The 25,252-nt window shown below is 41.8% G+C and overlaps 1 protein-coding gene across 1 annotated transcript in view; it reads right to left on the bottom strand.

Moving 5' to 3' along the window:
- DOCK5 (dedicator of cytokinesis 5) overlaps positions 1 to 25,252 on the bottom strand; it is a 222,862-nt gene that overhangs the window by 77,865 nt on the left and 119,745 nt on the right. The window contains exons 14-18 of the mRNA XM_061200716.1: positions 21,449 to 21,573; positions 19,380 to 19,478; positions 17,775 to 17,847; positions 15,437 to 15,540; positions 6,306 to 6,489 (exon numbers count right to left, since the gene is read on the bottom strand). Of these exons, the coding sequence (XP_061056699.1) occupies positions 6,306 to 6,489; positions 15,437 to 15,540; positions 17,775 to 17,847; positions 19,380 to 19,478; positions 21,449 to 21,573 (585 nt within the window). The remainder of the gene's footprint in view (positions 1 to 6,305; positions 6,490 to 15,436; positions 15,541 to 17,774; positions 17,848 to 19,379; positions 19,479 to 21,448; positions 21,574 to 25,252) is intronic.

The raw sequence follows: 25,252 nt of genomic DNA, 5'->3' as shown, positions 1-25,252 counted from the left end.
CATTTAAATATCATATCCACACTGTAGAGCAGATTTTATTTATTTTTTTTAACTTAAAAGAATTTTTTTTTATATTGGAGTATAGTTGATTTACAATGTTGTATTAGTTTCAGGTGTACAGCCAAGTGACTTAGTTATACATATACATATATCTATTCTTTTTCAGACTCTATTTCCCACATAGATTATTACAGGGTATTGAGTAGAGTTCCCTGTGCTATACAGTAGGTCTTTGTTGGTTATCTGTTTTATATATAGTAGTGTGTATATGTTAATCCCAACCTCCTAATTTATCCCTCCCCCTGACCTTCCCCCTTTGGTAACCATAGAGCAGATTTTATTTGTTCCATTTTTGAGATGAGGAAACTGAGGTTTTGTGAAATTAAATTACTTGTCTTAGGTCACACAACTGCCAGGGAGTGGTATGAATGGAATTTAATGAGATTTATCTGATTCCCCAAAACCATGTCCTTGCTACTCTGTCATATTGCCTCCCCAGAGTCCTTCAAAGAAATAAACAGACGAGCAGATCAGATGGGTTGCTATCTTGAAAAGAAGGCAGAACAGATGAATGGTCCTTAGGGTAAGTCTGGGACAAAAGTCTTGAGGTGTTTTTGGATTTAAAAATGCAGAATTTGGGATCTTTAAGTCCCTTACAGCTTTAATGAATGTCTAGATACTAAAAGTGAAATAACAGGGAAACAAAGCAGGCAGCTGAACTGTTACTACTTTATCATTTTGTTTAGTGTGTCATGTTACTATTTACAGAGCAGTATCTAGTAAAAGTAGCAATCTGTACTTTTTAATCAATGGATTTGTATAAATATATATTTATAAGCAGCTGAAAATGTATTCTGTTCATTAGAACAGTCAATTTGCTTCAGTGTGTTTGCTTTACTGGCTTGCAGACTGTTTAGTCCCTGGGAAGCCTCCAAAGCCTAGAGACTTCCCACTGTCAACTGAATAAAGTCCCAATACCAGTCAGAGAAGGCAGTAAGGCCCCTCCTATGACCCTCCTGCCGGCCCATCGCAGTCACACAGATCAACTCAATACTCCCCAAGCTATGGCATGCTCTGAAATCGCTCCCCGTCTTTGCATATGTCTTCCCTTTGTCTGAAAAGCCCAGAAATACTTACAATACTATGTATTTAGTCAGCTGCTACTTCTACTTCAAGACCCATCTCAAACATTATTCCCTCTGGGAAGACAGACCCAATCGTTCTCTGCTATCTGCACTCCTTGCCCACATACATATACCTTAGGGCAAATAATTAACAACACACTTGGTATCTCTTTGGCTCTTCCCATAGATTGAGACATTTCAGGGAAGGAACCTTATTGCATTCCTTCTTATACTGCATCATAGCACTAGCCACCTTGTAGGTATTCAATACATGCTGGATCAAAGATTGAATAGATGGATGGAAAGAGAACCAGGAGTCCCAAGGAAGCTGGTAGTGTACTCAAGACAACTCTTCACTGTCTTCATTCCGTAAGTAAGTACTTAATAATAGGCACTGTGCTAGGCCTATCCACCAGGCACTGTCCACTTCCATATTCCTATCTCCTGTTTTTGCCACGTGCTAGTCAACCGTACCGTGCCGTTTGTTACCTCACCATTTGTTACCTGCTATTTGTGGCTGCCTTAGGAAAAGGATTTGGATACTTCATCATGCTGAAGAGTCACGCAGCAGATTTAAGAATCTGCAAGGAACCCACTAATCAGTCTAGAGGTTTACTCCCTAGAGATATTTGCGTGCCCCATCACTGCTCATATTAGGAATAGATTTGGCATCTGGTGAATCATAAGGTCTTAGGGCAAGAAAAGTGGTGACACGGTGTTACAGAAACAGCCCTAGGCTCACCGTGTTTCTGGGATTCATACAGGTTGATGAATAGCTCTGGTTAATTTCATTTGATTGCTGTAGAGTATCTATCCCATCGTATGGATGTACCAGAATTTATCCATTCTACTGTCGATAAACAACCAGTTGGGTTGTGGTTTTGAGCTGTCACAAACAATTCTGCTGCAAACATTCTCATATGCCTATCTGGTATCAGCAGCTTTTCTGAGGTATAAAACTAGACTACATTTCTGGATTATCAAGAATGACCACCTCTAACCATATTAGATACTATCTAAATGTTATCCAAAGTCGTCCCAATTTACATCACCGTCAGAAGTATGTAAGAATTGGGACTTCCCTGGCAGTCCAGTGGTTAGGACTCTGCGCTTCCACTGCAGGAGGCACGGGTTTGATCCTTGGTTGGGGAACTAAGATCCTACATGCCTCGAGGCCAAAAAAAAAAAAGTATATAAGAATTCACAGGGGCTTCCCTGGTGGCGCAGTGGTTGAGAATCCGCCTGCCAATGCAGGGGACACGGGTTCGAGCCCTGGTCCCGGAAGATCCCGCATGCCGCGGAGCAGCTGGGCCCGTGAGCCACAATTACTGAGCCTGCGCGTCTGGAGCCTGTGCTCCGCAACGGGAGAGGCCGCGATGGTGAGAGGCCCGCGCACTGCGATGAGGAGTGGCCCCCGCTTGCCGCAGCTGGAGAAAGCCCTTGCACAGAAACGAAGACCCAACACAGCCAAAAATAAATAAATAAATAAAATTAAAAAAAAAAAAAAAAAAGAATTCACAGTACTCTGAATGATAATCCCCAAATTTAGGGTAGTGATGACCTTTGGGAAAGGGTTAGGGACCATAACGTTTAAAAAAGAAAAGAATGACAAAGAAAAACCCTAAGTTTTGGAGTTACAAATATCTGTTTTCGGACCCAAGTCCACCACTTATGAGTTTAGGCAAAATATTTCAGCACCTCAGCTCGGCGCTCTAATCAGTAAACTGAGGTTAATAACGACAACATTGGTGTCTTCACGTGCTAGGCTGTCGGTGGGTAAAATGAGATGTCTGTGAATGGCCTGGCACAGGTCCACACCTGCAGAGACTTGACTCCTCTCTCCCTCTCCTCTATTCTCACCCTCCATACGGGCCCAGCAACAAAATGATCCCATATAAATTAGTCTGTTCTAGTTTTGAAAAAACTCATAAAATAATGAAGGTGCCTACAGGCTCTGTTTGTAACAAAGTCCAGTGGCTTTTAACTTTGGAGTCTGAATAGCCCTCCAAAGGCTAAGGAGAAACACCTTTGGTCGTGGCCTCCGAGTGAAAGGAGAAAAGCTACCCTCCTCTTGATCAACAAATGCCCTCATAGAGTTGATTTATTCATGTTCCTCAGCTTCTTCTTTCTCAGAAGAAATTGAATTGGTTCTTTATCACTCCCATCAACTTAGAAGAAAGCAAACACGCTTATTATCTGTCACTGGGAATGCCCCATTTTCTCTGATGCTCATGTCACCTCATCTTCCCCAAATCTGTCCCCTCTTCCTACCCCCATCCAGGTTGTCAGCAGGTCACCCCGCTCTGGTTTAGATGAGTTTGCCTCTTTAAGTCTTCTTTGGGACAGGATATTCTTGGAGACTTTTTTTAAAAAGTATGTTGAGTGATTTTGAGATCTAAACACTAGGAACGGGATGACAACAAACGGAAGAGGACAGTTCTACCCGATGGAAGTTTCTGTGATGATGGGAACGTTGCAACCTGTGCTGTCCAGCAGGAAAGTCACCAGACACAGAAAACCACTGAGCACCTGAAATGGGGCGAATGCAACCAAGGAACTGCAGTCATACCTTCACTTGACTTTAATTAATTTAAATTTCGCAAGCTACGTAAGGCGCGGGACAGCACAGGTTTGGAACATTTAGAAGATGCGTGATGTTGGTATCAGCGCATCAAGCTGAGTACTGCTACCTGTCAATGAGCTTCCTAAAGTTTTGCCTGGGAGATAATAAACAATGTAACAGTATGGTTGTCTCTAACCATTAGCTCTAATAAGTTAATTTGACAAACTTTTATTACTTGTTTTCTTCAAACCTAGTCTCTAGGAAGGATAATCTACTAGATGTTTGGTAAACGCTGTCTCTTTCGAATATCCCTTTAGAGCCCCAAAAGTACATCGATGCTTTCTATCATCTACCATCAGAGCTAAAAAATAAATAACACTTTGACATTTCATAGTTAAAAATTGGGAAAATACCAGAAAGAATAAAGAAAATAAGAACCATCATCCAAACTTTTAGAGTAATTATTTTTTTAGCCTTTTTCTGTGTACGTATAATAATGATGATGATGACAACAGTTAATACTCATGCAGTGTTTACAACGTGCTACACATTGTTGCTTTGCTTCTACTTATTTTAATTTACTTCATTCTTTGAAATAAATACTATCATTACTCCCATTCTAAAACTGAGGAAACCAAGTCACAGAGAGATCAAGTGACTTGCCCAAGATGAACCAGCTAGTAAGTGGCAGAGCGGGGATCTGAACCCAGGCATTAGGCTCCAAATTATCCTCATATATTTAAACAAAACCGGGATTATACTCTACATAGTGTTAACATTTTCCCATGTCTTTGACTGTTTTGAAATATATTTCACAGCTGCATATATTTTATCATTTAATAACATTATATACTTTAACCTGACCCCAACTATTGGACATTTGGATTCCTTGCACTGTTCCCCTATTATGAATCATAGGGAAACATCCTCATATATAAATCTTTGTGCACATCTCTCATTGTCTATTTAGGTTCAATTTCTAGGGGTCACAGTACTGGGTCAAAGGGTCTGAATACATTTAAGATCTTTGATACACCTTGTAAATCATCTCCCATAAACATTATACTACTTAACCTCGTATCAGCAGTTTATTTATGTTTACTTTTTCCCTAACAAGGGTTATATCATTGATACAGTTTTCTCGTGTCTTCCATAAAGCTCAGAATGCCTTCTGGCTTAACTTTTAGTGTTTTTTTTTTTTTTTTACTAATTAATAGACTTTATTATTTTTTTGAGCAGTTTTAGGTTCACAGAAAAATTAAGCCCAAAGTACAGAGAGTTACTATATACCCCTTCAAGGCTCCAGAGTTTCCCCTATTATTAACATCCTGCATTACTGTGGTACCTTTGTTACAAATGATGAGTCAACACTGATAAAGATTATTAACTGAAGTCCATCGTTTAAGTCAGGGTTCGCTCTGTGCAGTATATTCTGTGGCTTTTGACAAATGTATAATGACGTGCATCCATGTACCCATTAGGGTATCATTTAGTATATAGTTTTGCTGCTCTAAAAATCCCCCGTGCTCTGCCTATTCATCCCTCCCTCTCTCCCCGAGCCCTTTGTAACCACGGATCTTTTCATGTCTCCATAGTTTTGCCTTTTCTCTGGCTTAATTTTCGGTGCCTGCTTTTACTTTCCCAAATGTAACAGCTCTGAGCCTCACTCTGTTGAGTCTAATCAATTGTCCAAGTTGAAATACTATCCATATTCTCTACGCAACCAAGATTCATCAAAATAAACAATACTGACCCGTTCTGAAGATCAACCACATGCTATCTGATCCTTGAGTGTACCTTACATCTCAGCTGTTTTGTCTACCTTATCACCTCCCTAAGGCAGAGCCCCCAAATCTTCTCAGAGGTCAAAGGGACTAATCCTCCACATAGCACAGGGGACAAAGAATTTCTAAAGCAAGTCCCCAAAGCAGCTATTTCTTGGATCACTATATTCTGCAGGACTCCTTACAAATCACATAGGTTAAATGAATAAGAAGTTGTTATTGGCTATCAAATGTCATGATATACACAAGAGAAGTGAAAATTGCTATCAGATTTCATGAGGGGACAAAATGAAGCCGCATTTGAACTCTTCAGCTGATGTTATGGAAAATCTGACTGCTTGGGAAAAAAATCAAGAAAGAGGAGCTCTATATGGGGGACAGATGGAATGCTAACAGGAAACCCTCCCTGCTCTTTGCCATACCTGCTTGGGCAGGAGACTGATGCTCCTCTGCCAGTATCCTCCCCTTACTACCAACATTTCTTGTTACATACATCATACAGAGCACAGTATTAGAGTTCTTTGCTGCCTTGAAGGAAGGAAACATAAGACTTGCGATATTCACAGCCTCTGTTAATGAATACATTTATAGGTTTTACCATATTTAAAAACCACCAAAATGCTTCTCATTCTAGTGGAAAGATAGACAAAGAAGCCTCAGGAAGAGCTTTAGCTATCTAATCAGTACTACCCAGAATATCACGTGATAGCCCAGGACCCTACCTCAGAAGACTCAGCCCCACAGCGTCCAGTCCAGTCCCCTGAGCCTAACAAAGAAGCCTAGGAGGACCAAATAGAAAACTCATTCTGGCGTCACTGAGGTCACCACACCTACCATTCTGAGTGAGCTTTGTGGAGCAGATGAGGGTGGCAATCTGAAAGCTGTCTTTTGTGCTATCCTTGTTTGGCGTAAAGTTGGCTAGGGTTTTGGATGCTTGGAGCTCCTTTTCTTCCATCTCCACTTTGGTTCCAGGCAGGGTCAGGTAGAATTTAGCATCTTCCATTTTCTTGTTGTCACCCTGCAAAGGAAGCATGTTAGGGACACCAAAGTGGTGGACAAAATCTCTTATGTGCAAATAAAATAGTATCTATCATGAGCGCAGTGTATTTCCAACCTGAGAAATGAAGTTTTATCAAATTAGATCCCTTCCAACTCCGAGGTACTGTGATACTGTCCCAGAGTTTGAGTCCAGAAATAATTTCAACATTGAATGAAAACAGAATAAGTCAATATTCTAGTCTCTGAGGAGGGAGGGGCAAGATGGCGGAAGAGTAAGACGCGGAGATCACCTTCCTCCCCACAGATACATGAGAAATACATCTACACGTGGAACTGCTCCTACAGAACACCCACTGAACGCTGGCAGAAGACGTCAGACCTCCCAAAAGGCAAGAAAATCCCCACGTACTTGGGTAGGGCAAAAGAAAAAAGAAATAACAGAGACAAAAGAATAGGGACGGGACCTGCACCAGTGGGAGGGAGCTGTGAAGGAGGAAAGGTTTCCACACACTAGGAAGCCCCTTCGTGGGCAGAGACTGCGGGTAGCAGAGGGGGGAAGCTTCGGAGCCACGGAGGAGAGCGCAGCCACATTGGTGCGGAGGGCAAAGCGGAGATTCCCGCACAGAGGAGCGGTGCCGACCAGCACTCACCAGCCCGAGAGGCTTGTCTGCTCAGCCGCCGGGGCGGGCGGGGCCTGGGAGCTGGGGCTCGGGCTTCGGTGCTAGCCGGGAGGGAGTCCGGGAAAAAGACTGCAGCTGCCAAAGAGGCAAGAGAATTTTTCTTGCCTCTTTGTTTCGCGGCGCGCAAGGAGAGGGGATTCAGAGCGCCGCCTAAACGAGCTCCAGAGACGGGCGCGAGCCGCGGCTATCAGCGCGGATCCCACAGCAACAGGGACGCAGAGGGAAAAACGGAGAGATTCCCGCACAGAGGCTCGGCGCCGAGCAGCACTCACCAGCCCGAGAGGCTTGTCTGCTCACCCGCCAGGGCGGGCGGGGGCTGGGAGCTGAGGCGCGGGCTTCGGTCGGATCCCAGGGAGAGGACTGGGGTTGGCTGCGTGAACACAGCCTGAAGGGTCTGGCGCACCACAGCTGGCCGGGAGGGTGCACGAGAGGGGGTCTGCAGCTGCCGAAGAGGCAGGAGACTTTTTCTTGCCTCTTTGTTTCGCGGCGTGCAAGGGGAGGGGATTCAGAGCGCCACTTGGACGAACTCCAGAGACGGGCGCGAGCCGCGGCTATCGGCGCGGACCCCAGAGACGGGCATGAGACGCTGGGGCTGCTGCTGCCGCCACCAAACAGCCTGTGGGTGAGCACAGGTCATTCTCCACACCGCCCCTCCCGGGAGCCTGTGCAGCCCGCCACGGCCAGGCTCCCGTAATCCGGGGACAACTTCCCCGGGAGAGCGCACGGCGCGCCTCAGGCTGCTGCAACGTGACGCCGGCTTCTGCCGCCGCAGGCTCGCCCCGCCTCCTCCGTACCGCTCCCTCCCCCCGGCCTGACTGAGCCAGAGCCCCCGAATCAGCTGCTCCTTTAACCCCGTTCTGTCTGGGCGGGGAACAGACGCCCTCAGGGGACCTACATGCAGAGGCGGGTCCAAATCCAAAGCTGAACCCCGGGAGCTGTACGAACAAAGAAGAGAAAGGGAAATCTCTCCCAGCAGCCTCAGAAGCAGCGGATTAAAGCTCCACAAACAACTTGATGTGCCTGCATCTGTTGAATACCTGAATAGACAACGAATCATCCCAAATTTAGGAGATGGACTTTGGGAGCAGGATATATTAACTTTTCCCCTTTTCCTTTTTTTTGTGAGTGTAGATGTGTATGCTTCTGGGTGAGATTTTGTCTGTATAGCTTTGCTCTCACTGTTAGTCCTAGGGTTAGGTCTGTCCGTTTTTTTTTTTTTTTTTTTTTTTTTTTGGCTTAAAAATTTTTTTTCCCTAATAAATGTTTTCTTAATAATTTTTTCCTTATTTTCTATTTTTAAAAAAATTTTTAATAAGTTTTTTCATATTTTTTATTTTAAAAAATTAAAAAATTTTTTTCTTAATAAATTTTTTCTAAATAATTTTTTTCTTATTTTTAGTATAAAAAATTAATAAATCTATTTTTAAAAATTAAAAAAAATTTTTTTTCTTAATAAATTTACTCTTAATAATTTTTTTTCTTATTTTTTATTATAATTGCTTTATTTTATTTTATTTTATCCTCTTTTTTTCTTTCTTTCCATTTTTTCTCCCTTTTATTCTGAGCCGTGTGGATGAAAGGCTCTTGGTGCTCCAGCCAGGCATCAGGGCTGTGCCTCTGAGGTGGGAGAGCCAACTTCAGGACACTGGTCCACAAGAGACCTCCCAGCTCCACGTAATACCAAACGGCGAAAATCTCTCACAGATCTCCATCTCAACATCAAGACCCAGCTTCACTCAACGACCAGCAAGCTACAGTGCTGGACACCCTATGCCAAACAACTAGCAAGAGAGGAACACAGCCCCATCCATTAACAGAGAGGCTGCCCAAAATCATAATAAGGCCACAGACACCCCAAAACACACCACCAGACGTGGACGAACCCACCAGAAAGACAACATCCAGCCTCATCCACCAGAACACAGGCACTAGTTCCCTCCACCAGGAAACCTACACAACCCACTGAACCAACCTTAGCCACTGGGGACAGATACCAAAAACAACGGGAACTACGAACCTGCAGCCTGTGAAAAGGAGACCCCAAACACAGTAAGATAAGCAAAATGAGAAGACAGAAAAACACACAGCAGATGAAGGAGCAGGGTCAAAACACACCAGACCTAACAAATGAAGAGGAAATAGGTAGTCTACCTGAAAAAGAATTCAGAATAATGATAGTAAGGATGATCCAAAGTCTTGGAAATAGAATAGACAAAATGCAAGAAACATTTAACAAGGACGTAGAAGAACTAAAGAGGAACCAAGAAACGATGACAAGCACAATAAATGAAATTAAAAATACTCTAGATGGGATCAATAGCAGAATAACTGAGGCAGAAGAACGGATAAGTGACCTGGAAGATAAAATGGTGGAAATAACTACTGCAGACCAGAATAAAGAAAAAAGAATGAAAAGAACTGAGGACAGTCTCAGAGACCTCTGGGACAACATTAAACGCACCAACATTCGAATTATAGGGGTCCCAGAAGAAGAAGAGAAAAAGAAAGGGACTGAGAAAATATTTGAAGAGATTATAGTTGAAAACTTCCCTAATATGGGAAAGGAAATAGTTAATCAAGTCCTGGAAGCACAGAGAGTCCCATACAGGATAAATCCAAGGAGAAACACACCAAGACACATATTAATCAAACTATCAAAAATTAAATATAAAGAAAACATATTAAAAGCAGCAAGGGAAAAACAACAGATAACACACAAGGGCATCCCCATAAGGTTAACAGCTGATCTTTCAGCAGAAACGCTGCAAGCCAGAAGGGAGTGGCAGGATATACTTAAAGTGATGAAGGAGAAAAACCTACAACCAAGATTACTCTACCCAGCAAGGATCTCATTCAGATTTGATGGAGAAATTAAAACCTTTACAGACAAGCAAAAGCTGAGAGACTTCAGCACCACCAAACCAGCTTTACAACAAATGCTAAAGGAACTTCTCTAGGCAAGAAACACAAGAGAAGGAAAACACCTACAATAACAAACCCAAAACATTTAAGAAAATGGGAATAGGAACATACATATCGATAATTACCTTAAATGTAAATGGATTAAATGCTCCCACCAAAAGACACAGACTGGCTGAATGGATACAAAAACAAGACCCATATATATGCTGTCTACAAGAGACCCACTTCAGACCTAGAGACACATACAGACTGAAAGTGAGGGGATGGAAAAAGATATTCCATGCAAATGGAAATCAAAAGAAAGCTGGAGTAGCAATTCTCATATCAGACAAAATAGACTTTAAAATAAAGACAATTACAAGAGACAAAGACGGACACTATATAATGATCAAGGGATCGATCCAAGAGGAAGGTATAACAATTGTAAATATTTATGCACCCAACATAGGAGCACCTCAATACATAAGGCAAATACTAACAGCCATAAAAGGGGAAATCGACAGTAACACAATCATAGTAGGGGACTTTAACACCCCACTTTCACCAATGGACAGATCATCCAAAATGAAAATAAATAAGGAAACACAAGCTTTAAATGATACATTAAACAAGATGGACTTAATTGATATTTATAGGACATTCCACCCAAAAACAACAGAATACACATTTTTCTCAAGTGCTCATGGAACATTCTCCAGGATAGATCATATCTTGGGTCACAAATCAAGCCTTGGTAAATTTAAAAAAATTGAAATCGTATCAAGTATCTTTTCCGACCACAACGCTATGAGACTAGATATCAATTACAGGAAAAGATCTGTAAAAAATACAAACACATGGAGGCTACACAATACACTACTTAATAACGAAGTGATCACTGAAGAAATCAAAGGGGAAATCAAAAAATACCTAGAAACAAATGACAATGGAGACACGACGATCCAAAACCTATGGGATGCAGCAAAAGCAGTTCTAAGAGGGAAGTTTATAGCAATACAAGCCTACATCAAGAAACAGGAAACATCTCGAATAAACAACCTAACCTTGCACCTAAAGCAATTAGAGAAAGAAGAACAAAAATGCCCCAAAGCTAGCAGAAGGAAAGAAATCATAAAGATCAGATCAGAAATAAATGAAAAAGAAATGAAGGAAACAATAGCAAAAATCAATGAAACTAAAAGCTGGTTCTTTGAGAAGATAAACAAAATTGATAAACCATTAGCCAGACTCATCAAGAGAAAAAAGGAGAAGACTCAAATTAATAGAATTAGAAATGAAAAAGGAGAAGTAACCACTGACACTGCAGAAATACAAACGATCATAAGAGATTACTACAAGCAACTCTATGCTAATAAAATGGACAACCTGGAAGAAATGGACAGATTCTTAGAAATGCACAACCTGCCGAGACTGAACCAGGAAGAAATAGAAAATATGAACAGACCAATCACAAGCACTGAAATTGAAACTGTGATTAAAAATCTTCCAACACACAAAAGCCCAGGACCAGATGGCTTCACAGGCGAATTCTATCAAACATTTAGAGAAGAGCTAACACCTATCCTTCTCAAACTCTTCCAAAATATTGCAGAGGGAGGAACACTCCCCAACTCATTCTACGAGGCCACCATCACCCTGATACCAAAACCAGGCAAAGATGTCACAAAGAAAGAAAACTACAGGCCAATATCACTGATGAACATAGATGCAAAAATCCTCAACAAAATACTAGCAAACAGAATCCAACAGCACATTAAAAGGATCATACACCATGATCAAGTGGGGTTTATTCCAGGAATGCAAGGATTCTTCAATATACGCAAATCAATCAACGTGATACATCATATTAACAAATTGAAGGAGAAAAACCATATGATCATCTCAATAGATGCAGAGAAAGCTTTCGACAAAATTCAACACCCATTTATGATAAAAGTCCTGCAGAAAGTAGGCATAGAGGGAACTTTCCTCAACATAATAAAGGCCGTATATGACAAACCCACAGCCAACATTGTCCTCAATGGTGAAAAACTGAAACCATTTCCACTAAGATCAGGAACAAGACAAGGTTGCCCACTCTCACCACTATTATTCAACATAGTTTTGGAAGTGTTAGCCACAGCAATCAGAGAAGAAAAAGAAATAAAAGGAATCCAAATCGGAAAAGAAGAAGTAAAGCTGTCACTGTTTGCAGATGACATGATACTATACATAGAGAATCCAAAAGATGCTACCAGAAAACTACTAGAGCTAATCAATGAATTTGGTAAAGTAGCAGGATACAAAATTAATGCACAGAAATCTCTTGCATTCCTGTATACTAATGATGAAAAATCTGAAAGTGAAATTAAGAAAACACTCCCGTTTACCATTGCAACAAAAAGAATAAAATACCTAGGAATAAACCTACCTAAGGAGACAAAAGACCTGTATGCAGAAAATTATAGGACACTGATGAAAGAAATTAAAGATGATACAAATAGATGGAGAGATATACCATGTTCTTGGATTGGAAGAATAAACATTGTGAAAATGACTCTGCTACCCAAAGCAATCTACAGATTCAATGCAATCCCTATCAAACTACCACTGGCATTTTTCACAGAACTAGAACAAAAAATTTCACAATTTGTATGGAAACACAAAAGACCCCGAATAGCCAAAGCAATCTTGAGAACGAAAAATGGAGCTGGAGGAATCAGGCTCCCTGACTTCAGACTATATTACAAAGCTACAGTAATCAAGACAGTTTGGTACTGGCACAAAAACAGAAATATAGATCAATGGAACAGGATAGAAAGCCCAGAGATAAGCCCACGCACATATGGTCACCTTATCTTTGATAAAGGAGGCAAGCATATACAGTGGAGAAAAGACAGCCTCTTCAATAAGTGGTGCTGGGAAAATTGGACAGGTACATGTAAAAGTATGAAATTAGAACACTCCCTAACACCATACACAAAAATAAACTCAAAATGGATTAAAGACCTAAGTGTAAGGCCAGACACTATCAAACTCTTAGAGGAAAACATAGGCAGAACACTGTATGACATAAGTCACAGCAAGATCCTTTTTGACCCAGGTCCTAGAGAAATGGAAATAAAAACACAAATAAACAAATGGGACCTAATGAAACTTAAAAGCTTTTGCACAGCAAAGGAAACCATAAACAAGACCAAAAGACAACCCTCAGAATGGGAGAAAATATTTGCAAATGAAGCAACGGACAAAGGATTAATCTCCAAGATTTACAAGCAGCTCATGCAGCTCAATAACAAAAAAACAAACAACCCAATCCAAAAATGGGCAGAAGACCTAAATAGACATTTCTCCAAAGAAGAGATACAGATTGCCAACAGACACATGAAAGAATGCTCAACATCATTAATCATTAGAGAAATGCAAATCAAAACTACAATGAGGTATCATCTCACACCGGTCAGAATGGCCATCATCAAAAAATCTAGAAACAATAAATGCTGGAGAGGGTGTGGAGAAAAGGGAACACTCTTGCACTGTTGGTGGGAATGTAAATTGATACAGCCACTATGGAGAACAGTATGGAGGTTCCTTAAAAAACTAAAAATAGAACTACCATATGACCCAGCAATCCCACTACTGGGCATATACCCTGAGAAAACCATAATTCAGAAAGAGTCATGTACCAAAATATTCATTGCAGCTCTGTTTACAATAGCCAGGACATGGAAGCAACCTAGGTGTCCATCATCGGATGAATGGATAAAGAAGATGTGGCACATATATACAATGGAATATTACTCAGCCATAAAAAGAAATGAAATGGAGGTGTTTGTAATGAGGTGGATGGAGTTAGAGTCTGTCATACAGAGTGAAGTAAGTCAGAAAGAGAAAAACAAATACAGTATGCTAACACATATATATGGAATCTAAGGGAAAAAAAAAAAAAAAAGAGGTCATGAAGAACCTAGTGGCAAGATGGGAATAAAGACACAGACCTACTAGAGAATGGACTTGAGGATATGGGGAGGGGGAGGGGTGAGATGTGACAGGGTGAGAGAGTGTCATGGACATATATACACTACCAAATGTAAAATAGATAACTAGTGGGAAGCAGCCGCATAGCACAGGGAGATCAGCTCGGTGCTTTGTGACCACCTAGAGGGGTGGGATAGGGAGGGTGGGAGGGAGGGAGACGCAAGAGGGAAGAGATATGGGAACATATGTATATGTATAACTGATTCACTTTGTTATAAAGCAGAAACTAACACACCATTGTAAAGCAATTATACTCCAATAAAGATGTTTAAAAAAAAAAAAAAAAAAAAAATATTCTAGTCTCTGCTATAAGTAAATACATAAAGAATAAGGTTGGGGCTTCCCTGGTGGCGCAGTGGTTGAGAGTCTGCCTGCCAATGCAGGGGACACGGGTTTGAGCCCTGGTTTGGGAAGATCCCACATGCCGCGGAGCAACTGGGCCCGTGAGCCACAATTACTGAGCCTGCGCGTCTGGAGCCTGTGCTCCGCAACAGGAGAGGCCGCGATGGTGAGAGGCCCGCGCACCGCGATGAAGAGTGGCCCCCGCTCGCCGCAACTAGAGAAAGCCCTCGCACAGAAACGAAGACCCAAAAACACAGCCATAAATAAATAAATTAAAAAAAAAAAAAAAAAAAAGAATAAGGTTGGATTTCATTTTCTTGAACATGTTAATGGTCACAATGATACTTCACTGGGTCCTTTGAGAAGAAACAGCTTGCCGTGGCTTCCAACACTATTTTTGAATTCAGGAGCTGCTAAGGGAAATACACATCAAGTGGATTCATCTCAAAAAAGCTACCAATATTGTTGGACAAATGAGATCTTCCTGGATATTGTTGGACAAATGAGATCTTCCCAACATCTGCTTTCTGCTCTAAAATCTCAGTGGAAGCGATAGCTCTGCAGCAGTTAGAGGGAAGAATAAGGACACAACTGATAGGAGAGGAAAGGAGGCCACAGAGCGGAGAAGTGGTGCCTGGCTCACGCTGATAGGAAAACCACATCCTACCACATCCACCACACTGTAACCCAGCCCAGCAGTGCAACTATCAACGCTCCACATAGGCTGATGCAAAGAGCAGAATAACAGCCCTTGACTGTTCACCTCCACGGACGCCATTTGCACGAGAGGGAGGGACCATCATTTAAAAGACTAAAGGGATGGGAGACCATGCGGCTGGTGTGACCACAGTCCTCTGGGGTTCTAGACTTGACGGGGCAAACATGTACAGCCCGAGAGAAGTTTCTGATATTTATACACATAAGTCTGAAAGGAGCTTTCAGAAGCAATTTCAGGGGGAGTAAATATGTCCTTAGCCACTTTCTGAGCCTCTTTCTTTAGCACACCTTATAAACCACCAGATCATGCCTCCCGTCCTGCAGAGTGGTGCCATCCGGGTTCATCAGCTTCACGAAGGCCACCCCGAAGGCTCGCTCCGATTTATCTCTGGCTGAAAAGACAGGAATACATGTCTGAGCAGGGCAGAAAGATACCAGGGGGTGATGGCTATGAGAGCTGATGGCACATTTTGCTCTGGGGTTTGGTGTTCAATCGTGCTATAATCAACACAGTTGAGCGAGCCCCAATAAACCATACGTACCGTCCACGTCACAGACTCCTTGAAGGAAATAGTTCCCTAACTGAAATCTTCTGGTGCCCCCAAGTATGCGCCTTTTCCTATATTTGTGAATGAATGACATCAGTATCGACTCGGTCATCCAAATCAGAACTGTGGGTGTTGACACTGACCCCACCCCCATGCCAACTTCGTGTCCTGAGCGCCTCTGGAGGCTGTGCCTTTTCTCTCCGTCCCTGCTGTTCCCACCTGAGGCCAGGCCACCCTCACCTCTTCCCTGTATTCCCACAAGATCTTCATAACAGATCTCTCTGTCTCCAGCTCTTCTCCACCTTTTGGGGATCTCCAAAATCAAATCTAATCAAGTCAACTGCCCTGCTCCAAAATCTTCCCATGAGCTATCTCACTACTGCTGTTCTAAGACAGACTCAGTAAGTATTTTGTTTATTATCTTCCAAGGTTTGCGATGCCATCTAAGATTTCTGTTCCTCTCTTCTTTCCAAGATAGTAGCCCCGGTGCCAGGAGAAGTGGATCTGTGTGTCCTGTGGCATTTGGGGGAGGAGGGTCCAGTCTCCTGAGGAAGCAAAGGGCCTCTCTCCTGGTCTTCAGGTGTTGGCCTCTGAGCTCACCGTGTCCCCTGCTTAAATGTCTACGGCTGGGGTGACTCATGGCCTGTTCTCACCACAGGCACACCTCTAAGGTCTGCTGTGACTCGTGTTACCCAGATTGGCTGAGCATAGGATTATACTACAGTTTGTTCATCTGTTCTCCTGTTGGCGGCCAATTTGGGGGTACCGTGACTAAAGCTGTTATAAATATATACGAAATCACAACCACCAGCACCACCCATACAGCATTCTTTCATGATCTGGCTCTAGCCTGCCTGGAATCAGACCACTGACATGTCAATCCAGGAACTTACTAGCCCTGTGACCTTGGGCACATACCTAACATCTCTGTGCCTCAGTTTCTTTACATATAAATGTGGATTAAAATGTGTATGGGTCTTATTGATTACTGTAGATACTAAACAAGATGGTGTATAAATAGAGCTTCGCATAGTGTCTGGTACAAACTAAGAGCTTGATAAATGCTAGCTTAGTATGATGGAGAACTGTACGAAATTGCTGATAATTGACTATTTGCTGATACTTGACTATCTGATACTGACCTACAAAAATGGCAATTTCAGATGGTTCAATCTAATATCATGATGGCTCCCACTTTAGCCCTACCGAGCTCACTTGGCTTTTCAAACACATTTCTCCACCAGCACCCTTCACTGGGCTAACTTCTGCTCACCTTCAAGTCTCAGCTAGGATGTAGGAAACCTTATGCATAAATCCCCAGGCGGGGTTAGGTGCTGTGCTTACTCCTTGATGTTTGCTGCTGTAACACGTATCACGTTGATCTGAACTTCATCACCTGTTTTCTTGCTCATCTTCCTAACCAGACCACAGAGACTTTTCAGAGCAGTGACTGTGTCCTATTTGCTGTCATCTACCCAGGGCCTGGCCTGCAGTCTGGTAGGTAGATGGCATTCAAAAAATTCAGTTTGGAAGGAAGGACTGCATTTTTATGCAGTGCTGAATGAGAACAACACTTCCAGAAATGTTGTGATCAATCTGAAAATAATCAATATTCTCCTCTGTTCACACCTTAGGAAAGTCAACTCATAAACTGTGATCTAAGACTTGAAACAGTTCTTTCATAAAAAAAAAATAATTTGGGAAACAACAGATTGAACAGTTTTCTTGCTTCAGGATTTCTCAGCAATGTGGCAACATACACGGTGAACGTCTAAGAGGGAGACATAATATACAAGCACTTTCTATCCCTATTCAACAGGGAAACTCTTTTTGTCAGACAGCATCTATTAGCATTGTAGAACCTTAGTATTCATAGAACAAATTTCAGGGAAATTCTGATATACAATGATAAACACAGATCTTGTAAGCCTAGAAAAATTCATTTTAAGATTTCCTTAGCTTCAATGAATCTTGAAATAAAGATGCCAAGTATCTCATTCTACAGACCCACAAAAGAGCTGTCAAGCAAGAGTAAACACTGTTTGATTGAAATATGTCGTAGACCTCCTAATACTCACATTCCTGAGATGACCGGTGTCGGAAGGTAAATCTTATATGGCAGCGAGCAACTTCTTCTATAGCAATGGATACCTGCACAATAATAAGGAATATCAATACAGTCCCCCGCACTCATAGTTCATTTTATAAAATGAGCCACATTTTAGTATCTGATCACAGGAGTAATTCCTATAGAGTTAGATTTGGTATAGGGTTTCATTCAAAGGAGATTTAGCTATTTTTCAAAACCAAAAGAATCTCAAGAGAAGATCATCTTTGCTGTTTATCATAGATTCTGAAAACGGAGATATTACAAATTTCTAGTGCTTTCTCAAGTGTGAAGCAGGAGATACTTCAGAGGGAAAAGATCAGTACTTTCAGGTCTGTGTGCAAGACGGCAAGGTGTACATGGATATGTTAATAGTTAGGGCCTATGATAGAAGGAAAAGATAATATCAACACTGGGGACAAGGAAGCTTTTTTTTTCTTTTTTTTTGCTGCTTACATAAACAGAAGAGACAGGGGAAACAGAGGCATGGAGCAATGTACAGGGCAGAGAATTTGTAGCAAACAGTTAAACAAATTATGGCATGATTATATAATGGAATATTATGCAAGTATCTAAAAATATACTTCTGAAGACTTTTTAATGCCTCAAGAGAGTTTGAAAAGGCACAATATAAATTTGTATGAACAGCATGATCCAAAACATATAAAGTATATAAAATTGTGGAAAATGGTTACTTCTGATTTAAGATATTAGTGCAACTTTTTTTTTTTTTTTTTTTTTAGTTTTCTATGGAGAGCTCATAAAACTTTGACAATCAGAAAAAGCCGATGTGGATAAAGAACAAGGTCCTACTGTATAGCACAGGGAACTATATTCAATATCCTGAAGTCAACCATAAAGGAAAACAATATAAAAAAGAATGTATATATATGTATAACTGAATCGCTTTGCTATACAGCAGAAATTAACACAACATTGTAAATCAACTATACTTCAGTAAAAAACCAGAACAACAAAAAAGGAAAGAGTTGATGGAGTCTGGGGCTCAGAAGAAGTGGAATCCAGTTTAGGCTCTGACACTGAGCAGCTAGAGGAACTTGGTCATTTCACTTCTCTGAGAGTCAGTTACGTCATCAGAAAATGGGCTACTGCAACTCGGACCGTTTGTCGCAGAGCTACTGTGAGGCTCACATGAGCGGACTGATCTCAAGAGCACTTTGGAATTTGTAAGACACATATTTAAATTGAAAAGAAGCCCAGCAAACTTGGTTAGAGGCCAAGAAGGAAAGAAATGTTAGGAAACTGCTTGCAGAGTGTGAAAATTTCCATTTGGTTCTGGACCATCTTGGCAGCCTCTTACATCATTACAACATCAAGTTTCTCTCTTCCAATTTCAACACGTTTACGAACGAGAATGTTACTTAAGATTTCTGAAGTTTACGAAAGAGACATGAGCTTCTGCAGAGCTACGATGATCAATTCATTTCTGATTGCACACCACAGGCAACCTATCTAAAACTTCAGGATAAAGGAGGAGCGATTTGTGGGTAAAAAGAAGAAAGGAATCTAAACGAGGTTTCATATATGATAGGGGTTACTGATGACACGTTCTCACCTTGACAGTCTCATACCAACAGGGCTGCTTGACTTGGTAATAGACCACTGATTTGTACTCGGAAATGCCTTCGTATCCAGCACCAGGATGAATTGCTTTCTTCGGATGGAAAGAAAAAATTAGGAGGGGGTAGTAATATCTAGAACACTAAGGGTATTCCACATGGCCAGCACATGCCTTACACTGGCATACATAAGCTGATTACATCTGGGGGTGAACAGTAGAGTGAGAATGAGTTTCCAAGAAAATATGGTGTATATATATATATATATATATATACACACACAATGGAACACTACTCAGCTATAAAAAAGTATGAAATAATGCCATTTGTAGCAACATGGATGGACCTAGAGATTACCATACTAAGTGCAGTTAAGTCAGACAGAGAAAGACAAATATCATATGATATCACTTGTATGTGGAATCTTAAAGAAAATGATACAAATGAACAAAACATTCCTATTTACAAAACAGAAACAGACTCACAGACATAGAAAACAAACTTATGGTTACCAAAGGGGAAAGGTAGCGGGGAGGGATAATTAGGAAGTTGGCATTGACGTATACACACTACTATATATAAAATAGATACACAACAAGGACCTACTGTATAGCATAGGGAACTATACTCAATATTTTTTAATGACTTATATGGGAGAAGAATCTGAAAAATAATATAGATAGATAGATAGATGGATGGATAACGGAACCACTTTGTTGTATACCTGAAACTAACACAACATGGTAAATCAACTACACTTCAATAAAAAAATAATTTAAAAAAAAAAAAAAAAGAAAGAGTTTCTAGCACTTTGAGGGTCCAAGTGTCTCAATGTGTAGTAGCTAAGGCACCCAGCACAAGCTTAACATTATTCTTTGCTGGAACTTTCCTTCTCTCTTCCATCCCAGCCATACACTGTCCTTTCTTTCTTTCTTCTTTCCTCTCTCAGGGAACAGAGGCCTAGAGAGGGTGACCGGGAGCTCCAGCATGTGTGCAGACACACTGCTGTGTGAGGTCCTGTCTATACTCTGCTTTAAGGACCTGGTGTGTAGGTGTGGCATGTTCACTAGAACTTAGGGTTGTGTCTCTTCTTAGAAATGAACCACTTAGTTCAGTAGCATCAGGCCTCCCTGGGGGTACTTCCAAGCTAGTTAGCAGAGCCGTGAAGATGTGTACTTGAACTCCTGGGGCAAAAGGACTCTCTCAACAGCACAAAGAAATCACTCCCGTACCATGGCCCACAGCATTGTGCTTATCCCTCTATGCAGAAGACAACTTAGTCAACTGATTCCTTGGAAGATGATCATATCCATGGGGAAATGCAGGGGTCGTGTACTCGGCTGTATCCCCGCCGTGAGGGACTCAGTGAATGGAGTGGATTCCGAAGCAGGTAACTATGGCTCATACAAGAGGAGCCAGATGTCAGCTGGGACAACGAAAGCCTCCCCCTGCCTCTCCTTCTCCTTGATGTCAGAATGAAGAGTCACTTCTGTTGGACCGGAAGGCAGGACACCTGTGTCCGTTCCCAGTGCCACCACTAAGTCCTGTGCTTCCCTGAGAAAATAGCTTATCCTTTCTGGGCTGCAGTTTCCTGATTCCTAAAACTAAAGAGTGTGGTAGTTGACCTCGAACCAAGAGCCTTTCTGGTGTAACAGCTCTAACGGGCGCATCTCCACTGGTTTAGCTCACCCAGGGGGAGGGCGTGTGCCCTCCACATGACCTGGGCAGGAATGCCACTCCATGCCAGCCCCGGAGGACCTTATCAGTCTTGAAAGTGGCTAAATAACTTGAAAATGATACAGAATCTCTGCATCGGAAGTGTACACCTGAAATCCCTGGTGGCTTAAGGTCTTTCTCAGCACAGGAGAAATCATGAAAATAAGAGTCTACATGAATTTATTACTACAATTGGTGATTGCTAATCACAAATTTAACAGGTTTCCTATTTTTCCCTTGTGAAACACCAAATGCACTCTACAGTGGAGAACAATTAACATCATGCCCCAAGTCCTGTTGTTGTAAAGGAGCGTGTGATGGCAGCGGGACTGCTGGGGATACCACGTACCTCCAAGAGCCCGCCCTCCTCATCATACACAGACATGGTCACCTCCACGTTCTTCGGTGTCTTCTTTTTCCCTTTGTCAAACTCCCCGTGGATCAGGGTGACGTAAATATCATTCCGAACATCTCCTGCAACATGACAACCCATCCTGTGAGTGGTGCTGTGTGGAGTCATTTTTAAATTTCAGGATGTAATAAGATGCAAATTATAAGTAAAATATAAAATGTTCTGACTTGGTAATAAACTATTCATACAGCAGAAGTTTCTATGTGTATTGTTCCCTGTAGCTTACCTCATTCTACCTCTCTATATATACCTCAGTGTCTTTGGAGTACAGTTTAGTGTCTATCAGCAGATGAATGGATAAAAAAGATGTGGTGTGTGTACACACACAGACAGACACACACACACACAATGGAATACTACTCAGCCAGAAAAAAGAATAAAATTTTGCCATTTGCACCAACATGGATGGACTTGGAGGGTATTGGTGAAATAAGCCAGACAGAGAGAGACAAATACTGTATATCACTTGTATGTGGAATCTAAAAATTAAAACAAACTAGTGAATATAACAAAAAAGACACAGCCTCACAGATATAGAGAAAAGCTAGTGGTTACCAGTGGGCAGAGGGAAGAGGGGAGGGGCAAGATAGGGGTAGGGGAGGAAGAGGTACAAACCACTATGTATAAAATAAGCTACAAGGATATATTGTACAGCACAGGGACTATAGCCAATATTTTATATTAACTATAAATGGAATATAACCTGTAAAAATTGTGAATCACTGTTGTACACATGAAACTTACCTAAGATTGTACATTAACTATATTGCAATAAAAAAACATGAGCAATGATTTATCCATAGGGATATTCACTGTGATATTGTTGGTGAATGTGAAAACTTGGAATCATCCTCGATTTCCAACCACAGAAACAGCTGAATAAATTATGGTACAATAAAATGAAATAATATTGATTTACTCACTTAAAAAATGGACTGAGCACCTACTCTGTACCAAACACTGTGCTAGGTGTTTGGGAAACGATGGTAAGCCATGCACCAGCCTTGCTCTCATGCAGCTGTAAGTCTGGTGGGCAAGAGAAGCATTCTCAGACAATCACCTGAGGAAATGCATCATTACAAAAGAAGGGAAAGGCCAGCCTCGGTGAAAGCATCACACTAAGTCCCAACCTTGTTTGGAAGGTGTGGGAATCTCTCCTTTGAGCTGATATTGGAGGCATGGGAGGAAGAGGGAGAGAGAATAGCATGTGCAAAGGCCCGGAGGTAGTAGATATATGATGGAAGTCTTCAAGTGAGGGGAAAGCTGTGGTGAGATGAGGCTAGATACAGACATAAGACAAGTCTCCCTGAGGCCTGCAGGCCAAGTGAAGAATTTGTACCTTCATCCTAAATATAAACAGAAGTCATGTTTTCAGCAAGGAGGGAGTGGGACGAAATCAGATAGGCACTTATAAAAGATCATTCATGCTATGGTGTGGAGAATGAGGCAGAAAGAGCAGAAACAGGAAAACCAGTTAGGAAGCGCTGGCACTTGTCCAGGGAATTGATGACAGTAGCTACAAGTTGGGTAGCAGTAACAGGATGGAGAGAAGGGGGTGGCACTGAGAGGCCTTTGAAAGGGAAAACTGGCAGGTCTACTCCATTAATTTTGTGTGAGATGTAAAGGAAAGGAGTGTCAAGGGTGATCTTCAGGCTTCGTGTTTGTGCAGCTGGATGGATGAAGGGCTGTTCTCTTAGATAAAACACAACGGAAGAGTCAGGTGTAGATGCCCAGGATGACAAGTTCCAAATGCGGATTTTGAGTAAGAAATAAACAAGGAGAAGAGTGATCCAATGGGAAGAGGACCCACTCAAGTCCTGAGGCAGGAAGCAGTTGGATGGATGGTTGTGGAGTTTAAAGGAAGGGTCTTGGGCCTAGAGATTTGGATTTGGAGTCAACTAACACACAGAAGCAAAATGAGTGGATGAGATCACCAAGGGAGGGAATAGAGGGGAGAAGGAAAGGGGTCCTGTTACAGATTGAATTGTGCCCCTCCCCCCAAATTCATATGTTAAAGAGGTGAATAAGGTAAAATGAGGTCATAGGGCGGGGTCCTAATCCAATATGACTGGTGTCCTTATAAGAAAAGACTGGGACACAGACACACACAGACTGAGGGGTGACGGTGTGAGGACACAGTGAGAAGGGGGCCACCTGCAAACCAAGGAGAGAGGATTCAGAAGAAACAACCCTACAGATACATTGATCTTGGACTTCCGGCGTCCGGAACTGTGAGAAAACAAACTTCCGTGTTTAAGCCACACGGCCCGCAGTATTTTGTTATGGTAGCTCAAGCAAACTAAGACAGGGCATAAGGACCAAAGACTGAGGAACTCCAACATTTAAAGGTGAGGTCGAAGATGCTCAGGTGGCAAAGGAGTCCTGGGAGAGGCCTCAGGGGAATGGAGAAAAAGAGGGGTGTGTGGGATCACCGACAGCGAGGGGGAACATTTCACGGAGGGAGTGGTCAACCTTGTCACGTACTGGCCCGAGACGACCATTACGCTAAAACTATCCAGTGGACTTGGTGACACTGTAATCTTTGGTGACTAGTGACAGCCATTCCAGACAGGACAGAGGGAGACTGGCAGGTGAGGAAACAGACAGTATATAATCTCCTCCAAGAATTTAGCTGTAGGAGAAAGTGCAGGAGAGGGAGGAGTTTAAGATGAATCTGCAGCCTGTTTAAATGATGATGAGAGGGAGCCCAGGTGAGGGATGTTAGCCCAGATCTATACTCCTCAAACCTGGCCGATTACCAGAATCCCCCGCAGAGCCCTGGTCATACAAACTGCATCAGAGTCTCTGGAAAAATCTGGGAATCGGTATCTTCATATTTCCCAGGTGATCCTGATTGGCTGATCCAAAGACTAGCATATTTGGGAACCATCATCCGAGATGATTTTTAAAGTCCGTTATAGCCCTGGAAGTTTATGAACCAATACTATTGAATAGAAAGAATCTTTCCAAGCCAGATTTCCAAGATAAATGCACTTTGTCCAAAAGATAAACTAATCTATTTTATTTTTTCAGATTTCGGTCTTTCTGTAGCAATAAAACTGCCTTCAGTTATAGGAAGAGTATCAATACTTATCTTTATAAACAACAAGAAGACAAAACATTTTTGTAGAATGTTGATGAATATGTATTAGGGTGAAATGGCCCTGGAAGGGATGAAATGAGCAGATGAAAAACTACTTTTCATGAGAAAAGAAGAAAAAGATAATCTCAATTTTAGAACTCTTTCATTCATTCATTCCACAAATATACTTTTAATACCCACCATGTACAGAAATGTGTGAGGCATCAAATTATTACTGCTCCTTAATTTCCCAAAGGAGGAACAAGATCTTGTATTAGTTTAAAAGAACCTGAATTTTTATGCAATAGATAACAGCTTGGTTTTCGAGAATTTTTCTAACATGCCAAAGATTGTTTATTCATATATTCTTTCTTCCTATCTATCAAATATACAACATACTTATATTTTAATATTTATAACACATATATTTTATATAATACACATATATAAGGTTCCTCGAGGGGATGATATCCTTTTACCACTATAACAATCAAGAAAGTAAATGGGGGCTTCCCTGGTGGCGCAGTGGTTAGGAATCCGCCTGCCAATGCAAGGGACACGGGTTCGATCCTTGGTCCTGGAAGATCCCACATGCTGCAGAGCAACTAAGCCCGTGCACCACAACTACTGAGCCTGTGTGCCACAACTACTGAGCCTGC

This window comes from Eubalaena glacialis, chromosome 9 (assembly GCF_028564815.1).
Source record: "Eubalaena glacialis isolate mEubGla1 chromosome 9, mEubGla1.1.hap2.+ XY, whole genome shotgun sequence".
Classification (NCBI taxonomy): Eukaryota; Metazoa; Chordata; class Mammalia; order Artiodactyla; family Balaenidae; genus Eubalaena; species Eubalaena glacialis.
The sequence above is the reverse complement of the archived record's forward strand: the minus strand, read 5'-3'. Positions and strand labels throughout refer to the sequence as shown.